Raw genomic sequence first — 13412 nt, 5'->3', positions numbered from 1 at the left:
CTTGGAAAAGCATGATAAAATCAAGGAGATTGTTTGTTTGTTTGCTTTTGATTTTTTGAGACATGGTTTCTCTGTGTGATCTAGTTGCATTTATGATCTTATTTGATATGACAGATTTTAATTTTTAAAAATTATGTTTTTACGTGCATAAGTGTTTTGCTTGCGTTTATTTACGTGTACCACATGCATGCCTCATGCCCTTGGAGCCTAGGAGAGGGCATCGGAGCACCCGGAACTGGAGGGCATTGGAGCACCCGGAACTAGAGGGCATCGGAGCACCCGGAACTAGAGGGCATCGGAGCACCCGGAACTGAAGGGCATCAGAGCACCCAGAACTGGAGTTACGGATGGCTGTGAGGGCTGTGAGCCTCTGTGTGTGCTGAGAACCAAAACTGGGTCCTGTGTAAGAGCAGCAAGTTCTTAGATGCTGAGTCTGAATATTTTTTCTTTTTAAAAAATATTTCTTTTTATTTTATGTGCATTCCTGTTTTGCCTACATGTGTGTCTGTGTGAGTTCTTCTGGAACTGGCATTACAGACAGTTGTGAACTGTCACGTGGGTGCTGGGAATTGAACTTGGATCCTCTGGAAGAGCAGCCAGGGCTCTTAACCGCTGAACCATCTCTCCAGCCCTGAGTCCTAGATTTTAAAGTTTTAAAGTCAAGTTTATAAACCACTGCCACTGTAATTTCTTACACTGTGTAGTTTTCTTTTTCTTCCTTTTTTTCTTTTCGATTTTGTGAAACAGGGTTTCTCTGTGTAACCCTGGCTGTCCTGGACTCACTTTGTGGACCAGGCTGGCCTCGAACTTACAGAGATCTGCTTGCCTCTGTCTCCCGAGTGTGTGACACCACAACTAGCATGTGTATTTTTTTTTTAGAAAGCACTTTTGACCCAGATATAAGCTTTTTAAAGAAAAACTTCATGAAATTCTTTTAGCTCTTTAAATTTATCCTGAAGTTAATTTTTGACAATCGTGTAAAATGAAAAATTAATGGTTTCCTTAGAAGCCAATTTCATCAAAATATAACAAACATATAATACTACATAAAATAAATGTACAATTCATTTCTTTCCCATCAAATTGTGATTCTCCTTTTATCACACACAATTATATACATATGGCAAATATAATTATTCACTTTCTGTTGTTTCTAAACCAAAGTTTTTGATAAAAAATAACTAAATAATCTTAGAGGTCTTATATTCACCAAAAATGTCCAGCCTGTGATGGTCACTGTCACCATTAGTTTTTATCTCAACACAATTTTTGTCAATAGGTTAACAGCTGGCATGTTTAGATGAGGCTTTTTCCAGAGACGTAGAGAATTTCAGAAAACAGAGATTGAAAGGGCTTCCCCTGCATCCCCCAAAATCTGTTCTTATTTTCATAAAATGGGCTTGAAATCAAGCCATACCCTCAAGCACAACGCCTGCATCCCTTCAGACCAGGCAAGAAGCCGTTAAATACCTTCTCATGTTTGGATCCGATCAGCAGGTAAGTTGGGCCTTGGTCTTTGGGGTGGATGACGATGGTGTAATGAGTGGACAGCAGGCAGCGCCCACTGGCTTCATAGTCTTCATCTGAGTCACAGGACCTGTCCACCTCCTCCACCTGAGCCTCCCAGAGTTTGATCTGACCTAGAGGAAACTGCAGCAAAGGTTAGTGGTGGTAAGGCAGGTGCTGTCTCGGTCTTTTCCTTCGAGAAGTTATAATGGTCCTCTTCTGTTTTCCTTTTAAAAGGCATGCTTTGAAAAGCCAGTACCTCAGTGAGATCCGATAAGCCACTTTGTTACAAACGTAACGGCCACCAGCAGAAACCCTAAACCCGATGTAAAGCAACCAAAGGAACACTGGACATTTAACGTTGGAGGACAAAAATGACAAGAACGGACTCAAATGACCAACTCCTTGCCCAAGAATACAATTTAGATTTCAGCGCAAATGCTCAGTGGGTCCAGCTTCCCTCCTGGAGCTGATGAGTGATTTGGGTGAGCTGGTGGAGCTAACGGTGAAGTGTAGCCGTGGGCTCCATATTGCTTGTAGAGCAAATGACCAGGCAGCTGGCGCAGAGGCCGCCTCAGACCCCCACAGGTGTCTAGTGTTCCTGGACCATTTATCAAAGCGAGTCACACCTCCCTGGGAGAGGCAGCCGCACTTTCCGTTGCAATTTAAAGGGTAAGAAAACCTCCCTACCGCTCATTTTGTCAAAGTGTATCTATTCTTTTACTAACTAACATAAACATGTCTTCTACGTTAGTCATTGTAGAGCATTCATCAGGTTTATAGCTTCTAAAATATTTGGCCAGGTTTGTAACTGCAGGAATTACTTTTTTTGTGGGGGGGAGGGTGTTGAGACACTGCCTCGCTGCCATCATCTCCCTGTGTCAACTTCCTGAGTACTGGGATTACAGGCGTGCACCACCATGCCTGGCTACAATTCTTTGAGAGAGAGAGAAAAAAAAAACCCATTCTAACCACAAGGACGTGTGCTATCATCCCTTTTCACGATGCATTCCAGGGCTCTGTGCTCGGACTCCCTCGTCCTGACCACCTCCACACACGGAGGGTGATCTCATTCACACTCATGGCTTTAGTCCCAGCATCCGTTAGCTACTCCCAAATGCCTAAAGCCAGACTCAGGATCTGAACTTGGACGTCTTACAGCATCTCAGACTCCCTTCGACCAGCCTACCTCAACCACCTGCTCCTCCCAGCCTTCCTCACTGCACTCGATGACTTCATCTTTCCTAAAGCCTGGGCCAAAAACCTTGACAGCATCCCTGACTCTGTTCTTTCCGTGACATAAATTCCATCAAGACCGTCAGAAAAATACGGTCTCTTCTGATCAGGGCCGTCGCCTCTTCCACCACAGCTGTCTCTGGACTGGATTAGCCCAACAGTCTCCTAATTAGTATCTTCCTTGTTCCCTTCAGCTTGTTCCTAAAATAGAAGCTCCGTGTTCCTGTTAGACAGGGTAGGACTGTGTGCTGGCTCTGCTCAAAATCCTGCAGCCGTGTCCTGACTCATAGCATCAACAGAACGTGGCATACCAAAAGACATCTCTTTGGCACGAAGATTATTTTGTACTCTAGATGTTTTCGAAACAGAAAACCCCACAGGTGTGAGGGTGCATCCTGATCTCCCTCCCCCTTTTTTCTTTCAAGGTAGGAGATAAAACTTCCCATATGGAAGATGCCTTTTTGGCAATAGGCTGAAAACAATATTCTTTAAATAGAGATGGGAAACTGAGGCCCTGGAGAGCTGACACAGAAACTCTCTTGCCCGGCCTGTCCTGCCAGGCACTTCGCCCAGTGACTACAACAGTCTGTCCCCGGGGCCTTCCCCTGTCTTCCCAAGTTACTGCCCTTTGGTCCAGTTTCATAGGTGCTTATGGGTCTTCAACTCCTGACAAAGCCTCGTGTCTCCTAGACAACTTATGTTCAATACATTTGTATACCTTTTGCCTATAATCTGTCCCATGTTGGTTTGAGGCCTACTGAAAACTCTGCCAACACAGGTAAAATGTCGTCTCCCTTAAAAAGCCGGCATCTTTCCTTTGACGTCCGAGGCTCCGTACGGTTCAGTCCCTGTCGTATCCCTTACGTCACCTCCCACTGGCTCGTTTCCTAAGGAGTTCCAGTCCAGTCACCCTGATCTCACTCTTTCTAAACATAGCAGGCATGCTCCTGCCTTGGGGCCTTTGCATCTGGTGCTCCTTCTGCCTGGAATATTGTCACTATTCCCATGGTTGCACTTTGACTTCCTTTAGGATCCGGTGAAAAGCGAGACCTTCCTGAGGTAACATCTATCTGATTAATAAGTAAAGATTAACTAAACAGTAACTTCTATGTGAAATGTATTTTATGACATTCTTTTTAAAAAAAACATTTTTATTTTATGTGTGTGTGTTTGTATCTACACTTTTGGGGGGGGAAAGAAAGGTAGAAAAAGTCACAGCAAGTCTATGAATTCCTAGTCTTCATCACCTCAATATTTAATAGTCATTTTTGCATCAGGGGTTAACTGTATGCTCTGGTTTGGATATGAAGTATTATCCCCAAGGACCGATATGTTGTGGTTTGGTCCCCAGATGGTGTGCCATTTTAGAGCTTCTGTAACTTCAGGAAGTGGGACGTGTCCAGAGGAAGGGGTCACTAGGAGCACGTCCCTGACCTCTATTCCTTCAACTCTTTTAAACATAAATGCACTTACTTGAGCCTTCCTGAAAGTCACATGTGCCCCCAATTTCATATCAAAATTTGAGTGCCCACTTTCCTGACTGTTGGGTTAGCAGGGGATGCTGGGTGCTGCTTTGCACTGTGCTTAGACTTAAAGCTTCATGTAGCACCGCTTGGCAAGCTCTTCCCTTGCTCTGGGCGCATCCTTTCCATTGGCTGCAACCAGCAATGCCAAGAACAATGCAGCTGTAGCCCTGAGAGTACATCCTGTGCAAAAGGATCAGGGAAATAACTGACCAACATGGTCACTGGACCAAATCTAGGGTCATTAACTAACCAGCCACAGGCTGGTTCTATGGATCTGGAATCATCAGTTTATACAAGTGAGGCATCTGTGTTGTCTAAATTCATGTAGTTATAGTAATGCCAAGGTGAATGAGTGCCCACAATGGCATGTAGCCACTGCACCTTTGGTAGACAGCCCATCTTTCTACTTTTAAGGCGAAGGTAACTCGAGTTCCTGGGAGTGACGGGGGCATTAGTTTTAAAATGAGCAGACAGGACATAGCAGGAAGAGCAGACAGCAAACAGATGGCAGGTAAGTGGTACCCAGGCATCCGAGGACCCATCGGCCCGGCTTCCTTTTCCTCCCTCAGTCATCCCTCCTAGCTGTTCACATCTCCTGGCTTCCTCTAATCTGCCAGAACACTGGGAATCGAGGCAAAGTGAAGGTTAGTGGAGCATGGCGAGGTGGTGTTCTCCCGGTGCTTAGAAAGTACAAGTGACTGAGCCAAAACGTAAAGGCCAAGCAGCTTATTACCTCAGTACTAATCGTAACTCCAAGTTCACCTGAAGTTCTAAAGGCTTGCCTAACAACAGAAAAGCCAAAAGGGAAAGCTTTCTGGCTACCACAAAGTAAAAGTCTTCCTCTGACTGGGATATCAAGATGTGTACGTACCTTGTCCTCTTGACTACGAAAATAATACAAGATCTTTCCAATGAGCTTGCACCAGACTCTCTTAGAGTAGCCATGTTTCACCTGCAATTGTATTTCAGTGGATTAAAATGTGGTTCAGAAGCTTGGAAAACGTATAGTTTATACATCCTTTGTGAGGTCCTATGGGTGTCTAGTTTGCTCAAGCCGGAAGTGATACCCCAAGCGGACTGCTCAAAAGCTGCCCAAGATCTGCCCATGACGGCAGCTGAGAGCATCTCACAGACTGCTCTACAGTGCACCATGCGACACTCCCTGAGAGTCGGCTATGTGTCACATGCAACACTTCCATGTGTTCCTAACCTGTGGATCTCAACCCCCTTGAGGGGGGGTGTCAAATGGTCTTTTCACAGGGGTTACATATCACATTTTCTGCATATCAGATATTTACATTGCGATCCATAACAGTGGCAAAGCTGCAGTTATGAAGTTGCAATGAAAATAACTTTATGGTTGCGGGGGGGGGGGGGGGGGGCGGGGCTCACCACAATATGAGGAACTGTAGCAAAGGGTCACAGCGTTTAGGAAGATGGAGGACCACTGGCCTAAATGTTAAGTAACAGAGACAGAGTTTGGATGTCGCCCTTGACTGTGCAGAGCCAGAGGGTGAAAGGAGAAGCTGATAGGCACTAGGCACAGCCTCCTTCTGCAGGAGCTCAGTCTTTGCTGAGGACGCTATCATTTGTTTGGATGAGTACTGTGAGGTCGGAACTTGGTGGCCTTTGTAGCTCTGTGAGTTCCAGCCTGCGCTAGTGCTGCTCAGTCCGCCATAGGCACTGAAGGTCTAGACCAGACAGACCTCACTGCATCCTCCGTTCTATAAGAACATGAAGAAACCTATTCCCACCAGTGGGCCAGCCTAAGATGAAGCCCTCTTATTCCCCTTCCAGAATATTTTGTGCGTACACACACACTCACACAGACACACACACACACACACACAAAGATACACAGAGAGAGAGAGAGACATACACACACACAAACACAAAGATACACAGAGAGAGAGACACACACACACACACACACACAAAGATACACAGAGAGAGACACACACACACACAAAGATACACAGAGAGAGAGACACACACACACACACAGAGACAGACAGACAGACAGATACACACACACACAGACACACAGACACACACACACAGAGACAGACAGACAGACAGACAGACAGACACACACACACACACACACACACACACACACACACACTCACGCACTCTCTGGTGTCCTCAGGCAAGTGACTTACCCATGTACCCTGTCACAACATAGGATTATTGTGCACCTCTCAGCTATCGTTTGGCCAATTGAGACAACTCATAAATTAAAATATAATAGTAACTGCAATAAATGCTTCCTTCCTCACTATATAAAGAATCAAATACATGGCCTCTCTTAAACCCACAAAGCCAGCTAGCCTTTCGGCATTGGAAGCTCTGGTTTAAGCAAATATCCTTGCCTCTAATGTTTTGATGGATTTAAATGCTCCTGGAGGAACAATAACAACAAAAATGTTTCATTTGGCACTACGTGCCTCCGTTTAATTAAATTTGGAAACATATATTTACAGAGGAATATCCTTGGCTTTTAAACTGTTTCCTCTTTCTTTAAGCAGCTCCAAAAGAAGTTTCCTCAAAACCGGAGTATAATTCGTGTACTTTGGAAATGATTTACTTTTTAAAATAGAACAATGGCTCTGTCTAAACCCAAAGTAAGTAGGCGCCTTTACCAACTACTATAAAAGCCATGCTTAAAAAAACCAAAAACAAAAAAACAAAACCACAATCCATCTTTATGCATACATCTTATATTAGGATTTCTTCAAACTGAATCTGAAGCCATTTTAACAAAACATACCATACTAGACAGATCCGTACAGAGATGCAAAGGCAACCTCAAAGGCTTGGCAAACCGAATAATTTAAAAACTGGGTTTGGTCTTGCTTTGACAACAAAAGCCTTCTAACTATATCAGTGATGATAAAAGTTTGAGAACAGAAACTGAGAGATGGCTCAGAGGCTGAGAGGACTGGTTGCTCCTCCAAAGGTCCTGGGTTTAATTCCCAGCAACCACGTGGTGGCTCACAACCATGTGTTATGTGATCTTATGCCCTCTCCTGGTGCGCAGGCATACACGCAGTACAGAGCACTGTATACCTAATACATCTTTTAAAAAGAAAGAAAGAAGAAAATGGAAAAAAAAAGTTAGAGAACAAACAATAGATTTCACCCTAAGCCTTTGTCAACACACAAAACAGAGCTTCCCTGGTCCCCTCTCTTCCCCTCATCTCATCCCTGTAGTGTCTCCAGTGCAAATCCTGTCACCAGCATAGCTGACATCACTATCTACGAGAAACTCCCCTGACAATACCTAGCATTTTTGAGTGCTTTTGATGTGCCACGTACTGTCTGAACACACTTTTCATGTTTCAGTGGAACATATTTCATGTTTTTAACACCCTCGGGGGTTGTTGCTATGCTTGTTTCCCACTTCACAGATGAGGACACTGAGGCACAGGGCCTGAGAGTAACTTATTCCGGGTCACAGAGGAGAGGTCGTGCCAAGGCAGCGTGGCTCACCAGCGCTTTCCCTGCTGCCTCAGCTGAAGCATCTCTTCACCTTGCCCTTTGCATCTCCAACAAACTTGGCTGTTCGTCACGTTTCCCACCCACTCCTTGTCTTCACACTCTAGCTCCTTACCCTCCCCCGGGAAAGGGCTCGCTTCCGTAGTTTACACTCTGCAGTCGCTGAGCACCGCCGCCTCGGACTCCCTGGCCCTCTCGTTCCGTCCTTGCTATTCTTTGACCATCTTCCTGCCTCAATGCCCTGATCCAAGCATCTTCTACTTTCTCCATTCCTGCCTGGTCTCTTCGCTCTCTGCCAACCTGGGCTGCCGTGCTTGATCATAAAGCAATTCTTGCTCCAGGGCCCATGACCAAATTGCATTCCTATGCTCCGACAAATCCATTCACCAACACGTCACCTCCACTTGCCTTTAAATAGCCCAGTGGAGGCTATGAGAAAGCAGAAAGCTATGCTAGGTGGGCAGGACTGGCCACAGTTAACAACTGTTGAAACCAATGGTGCATCTGTGAAGGAACAAGTATCCTTCGAGCTTATGTATTTGAAATCTGATAATAAAAGACACACTTCAAATCATTACCCTGACAAGCATAATGTGAAGCAAGTGAAAAGTTATTTGTAGAATCTACGTGATGGAAATACAGGTGCTTAATGTAAAAATGCTTCCAGATCTGTTTCATATTTGAAGTGTTACATCGTAAGACGTCAGGAAACATCACTACGCTCCTGCTCCTAGGCTGTAAAGTCTCTGCTCCTAACAATCATTACAATTCCGTAAGCCTTTGGTAATACGTATAAACCTCAAATGTCTCTGGCTACATCCCATTTTCAGTGAGTCCACCCAACCCCTTCCCCCACTCTTAGCAAATACCTTTGTCTTAGGGAGACCAAGAAAATCAAGGACATTATAAGTAACCTCACTCCATGTCCCTCAAATGCAGATGTTCATCCACACCCCTCCCCACTTCCTCCCAGGCCAGCCCTTCCGTCCTGCCTTTCCCGATTCCCACCCACTCACTGTGGCCCTTAATCTTCCAGGTCTCCTGGCTTCTTCCCTCAGCTCATAAATACAGGGTACAAGTCTTCCTCATCCTCTTTTGACTCCATGTCTGACCTCCCCCTACCCCACACTCCACGCCCCGCAGCTGAAGAGTATTGGAGCGTATAGACAGCCCTGTAAACTCACACCCGGCACGTGCTTCCCACTGCAATGTCCGCTCTCCCCCAAGCACAGCAAGCAGGACCCTAAGACCCAACCCTCGCTCTGGGACAGACTCTTGGGATTTTCCACCCATGCCCGTACATCCCCTACATTTCGGAGTGTTCCATTCTCCATCCTGTACTCTGAAAAAATCTACATTATCCTTTTTTTCTGGGTGATTTCTCTCATTTTCATTGTTCTAACAGTCACTTAGATGATGCCGAGTCCCCACGCCCTTTCTCAGCCAGCTCTCTCATCCAGTGCAGACTGTCCTCTGAAATCTGCTAGGCTTTGTTTTAGTTAGTTGCTATTAGTGTGTGTGTGTGTGTGTGTGTGTGTGTGTGTGTGTGTGTGTGTGTGTGAGAGAGAGAGAGAGAGAGAGAGAGAGAGAGAGAGAGAGATAGCCATGATGCACATGTGGAGGTCAGAGGACAGCTCTGTGAGGTAATTGTCACCTTTAGCTGAGTTCCAGAGACTGGAAGCAGCTTCACCTGCTGAGTCATCTTGCTAGCTCACGATGTTCTTTAGGTAAGATGTCTATACAGAACTCAAAACACTGGTCTGTTCCCAAACAGCCTGTCCATCTGCCGAAAGCTGCTCCTCTCTCATGAGTGTTCATATCCAGCTGAGCTAGACACTTAAAATAAAAACCTTGTCTACTGCCTCACCCATTCCAAACAAACTGGTTTTCCTACCAGCCGTCACTTCAATGCACCCTCTTTCCTCATTTCCCTTAACAGTTCAGAGCCTCGTGGCCATGAGAGTCACAGCATCAGCCACTCTCAGACAGCCTCCTGCAAACTCATCTTCTCCGACAGAGCAAGCTGTTAGCAGCATCCATTCGTCCACGTCCCCATTACAAACCCTGAGGGGCTCTGGACATCCTTCACGAAGTCCAAAGCACTTAACCTGCCATAAGACAAACAACTGAGAGCTCTCTGGTGTCCTCGCCAAATGTTGCCAGCCCAGGCAGCTCTGCTGCATCATGCCTCATGTGTGTGCCTCGCCCCCATGGGGTGGCTTCTCTGCCCACTGACAGTTGCTATAACTATGTGTCTCCCCTCTGGTGCTCAATGCAGGCAAAGCTCTGAGAAGTCATCACTCCGACACCCCAAGTTGTTTCACCAGGGCTTTCTGATACATCGGTAACTGTACTTTCCCCATGTTATTATAAATAAGCTTACAACCTCCTCTTTCTCAGTAGGATAGGAAGCTATCTGAAGAATGGACACTTTGCTAGTCTTCTTCTTCTTCTTCTTCTTCTTCTTCTTCTTCTTCTTCTTCTTCTTCTTCTTCTTCTTCTTCTTCTTCTTCTTTTTTCAAGACAAGGTTTCTCTGTGTAGCTCGGGATGTCCTAGAATTCGCTCTGTAGACCATGCTGGCCTCAAACTTAAAAGATTCACCTGCCACTGCCTTCTCAAGTGCTGGGATTAAAGGCATGCTATTATTTTCTAGTTGGTTTTTAAATTAAAAATTTAGACAGCACATAACATATGGGCTTCATTGTGGCATTTTTTTAAATGCACGTATCACTGGACCTGACTTAATGCCATTGTATTCATTTTTAAAAGCGTATTTTCCACAATGCCAGGAAGTTCTCAACAACTAACTAAGTGTTTGCATGGCAAAAGAGTATTTTACAAAAATTAAAAAAAAGAAAAAACAGGACAGAGATGACTCATTCAGTAAAGTGCTTGCCACAGCAAGCATGAGAACCTGAGATCAATCCCTTACAACACGTGGGAAAGGCTAGGGCAGGCATATTTGCCGGTGCTAGTACTAGGGAGACAGAGACAGGAAGATCCCCCAAGCTTGCTGGCCAGCCTGTGTGGCAAAATCTGTCAGCTCCAGGCTCAGTGAGAGAAACAAACAAACAAGGTGGAGAACGATTGAGGAAGACCCTTGGTATGAACTTCTAGCATACAAACACACACACACACACACACACACACACACACACACACATACACACACAAGCACATACATGCACATAAACACACATACACATAAATACACACACACATACACACACACACACACGCACATATACACACAAGCACATACATGCACATAAACACACATACACATAAACACACACACACACACACACACACATACACACACACTGGTAAACTGTCTTCTATAGTAACGCTCCAGCAAACTTAGTTTATTCCAATACCAAGTTTCAAAATCAAAGTCTTTCCTTTGAGCAAATTGTAAACATTACATCCATTATACCAATTTGTGTGTTAAAAATTCTTAGAGCTAGCAAACTGGTTTCTGCTCTACTTGCTGATCTCTTCTGTTTCTTCCTGGTTCTGCTGTATCTACTTCTCTTCCACTGTTTGTCCCATGGCTTTTTGGTATCCACTCGTTAGCTACTGATTAGAAAAGGCTTGTTAAATATTTTTCACCCCATTATTTATTTAATGTGTGTGTGTGTGTGTGCGTGTGTGCGTGCATACCACAGCATGAATATCAACGTCAGAGGAACTAGTGGGAGCCAGTTCTTTCCTTCCAATAAGTGGGTTTTAGGGATCAAATTCAGGCCTGACAGCAAGCACTCTATCTGTTGAGCTATGTTGCCAGCCCAAGCATATTCCATATTAAAGATATTAACTGGGTTTCACACCTTTCAATTACCTTTTCAAATTCTTTTATTTATATTTTTGTCTGTGGCCAATTTTATGGGTTTTTTTTCATCTCCATGGGTTTACCTGGGCATTATACTTAAAAACACCCTTCCCACCCACCCCCAAAATATTAAATGCACATATTATCTGAGCCCTCCTATTTGTGATGCTGAGAACTTACAAAAGAGCTGCCTCGGATGCTGCTATGCACTGGCAGTCCTACCTTGGTGAGCAATCCCTTTGCTGTTGGTTTGCCCTCAGGCTGCAGGCAAAGAGGGTTGGCAGCTTGTACCCGGAGAACGTTCTGTAACACTGTAATCCATTCTTCCAAAATATTGGGAGAGTCTGCAGTCAGATAGTACGTGTGTTTCTCTGTGGTCAGCTGGAAGCGGGTAAGGAACAACAAGAGAGGCACTAGTGAGGACGTAGCCCTTGTCAGGTCAAGCGTCATTCCTGACAGGGATCTCTGTTCCCAGGGAAATGCAGAATTCTTTAGCCACTCTGTGAGAATGACAACCACTCAGTTAAAAGTCCTTTTCAAGTGGGTCTGACACTGCTCGCACTATTAACTCTAGGGCTGTGGGTTTGTGTCTATGTCATACTTTGAATTTCTCCCCCTCAGGGTGATAGGATCTAGGCTGCTGAAACAAAGAGACAGGACTGGAGGTGATGACAAACAAGGCCAAAGTCCACAGAACAAGACGGGGTTTCCATGGACAGAAGTGAGAGAGTGAATTATAAACAAATGCGAGGAATTCGGCACCAATTCCTGGTGCTACACGTGACCACTGACTAAGAGGAGGTCACAGTACTTTAAATTAACTGCGTTGACAATTTCCCAAATGTTTCAGGACTTCACAGCCGTGCTCTGCATTGGCGCCCTCCCTGATTCATCTGTTTTAACCTCAGGCGTCCCTAGTCCACTGATAGCATCAACCTCGAACCTTGCTAGAAAATTTGATGACACTTGGCAGGGACAGTGCCTCTGCCCACCAATAGCTTTCCCTCTTTGAAGTTCATGGGAGAACTAATTGCCGCTGTCCAATTCTATATTAAAATACAAACATTCTTGAATTCAATAGCATTTTGTGTCACAAACATCTCAGAAACTCGTTTATTGGATAATCCCTCCCTAAAACACCTGGATATTTTGAAAGCTGAAGAGCCCAGGAGATTAAGGCCACGGGGAAGAAAGGTGCAGGGTAACATTGGGAAACAACCACGCTTAGTTCGTAGTACAGCCTTAACTAAACAGTCTTGGGTTATTACACTCCTTAGAGCATCAACCGATTCTAGAAATGAATGAAAAGGGCAACAAACAATCGAATCTGAGTTGAGAATTGTTTTTCATGGTGCCAAAAGAAAAGCGAACTCAAAAGACCTGTACCTGAACTGTTTGCTTGTTATCTCCCCTTAAAATACTGCAGGATGCACTAAGTTCAATGTGGCCCTGGGGCTTCCGAATTACATCGCTCTGTACAAAAGGAGGAAAAGCAAACACAGAGAGATTAGCAGCTATAGCAGGAATTACAGGAAATGTTTTGTATCATTAATACATGATTAATTTTTAACCTTTATTTTTATTTTATGGGTATGGATGTTTTGCTTGCTTGTATGTCTTCCGTGTGTGCATGTAAAGCCTGTACCAGCCAGAGAGGCTGTCAGATCCCTTGGGACTGGAGTTACAGACAGACAGGCATGAGCCTGCCATGTGTGTGCCGGGACTGGAACCAGGACCCTCTCTGCAAGAGCAGCCAGCACGAACCATCTCTCCAGGCCCCATAATTAATTCTTTATTACAGGGTAAGAAACCA

At 44.9% G+C, this 13412-nt stretch overlaps 1 protein-coding gene across 6 annotated transcripts in view; it reads right to left on the bottom strand.

The window, feature by feature from the left end:
• The window catches only part of PLEKHH2 (pleckstrin homology, MyTH4 and FERM domain containing H2), a 102223-nt gene that overhangs the window by 32505 nt on the left and 56306 nt on the right, over nucleotides 1-13412 (bottom strand). For all 6 annotated transcript variants that reach the window (XM_084791403.1, XM_084791404.1, XM_084791402.1 and 3 more), the window contains 4 exons: nucleotides 12986-13072; nucleotides 11822-11980; nucleotides 5140-5220; nucleotides 1471-1650 (listed from right to left, as the gene is read on the bottom strand). In XM_084791403.1, coding sequence (XP_084647529.1) covers nucleotides 1471-1650; nucleotides 5140-5220; nucleotides 11822-11980; nucleotides 12986-13072 — 507 coding nt within the window. The remainder of the gene's footprint in view (nucleotides 1-1470; nucleotides 1651-5139; nucleotides 5221-11821; nucleotides 11981-12985; nucleotides 13073-13412) is intronic.

This window comes from Acomys minous, assembly GCF_964271855.1.
Source record: "Acomys minous genome assembly, chromosome: 8".
Lineage (NCBI taxonomy): Eukaryota > Metazoa > Chordata > Mammalia > Rodentia > Muridae > Acomys > Acomys minous.
Note: the sequence above shows the minus strand (reverse complement) of the source record. Positions and strands in the feature narration are given on the sequence as shown.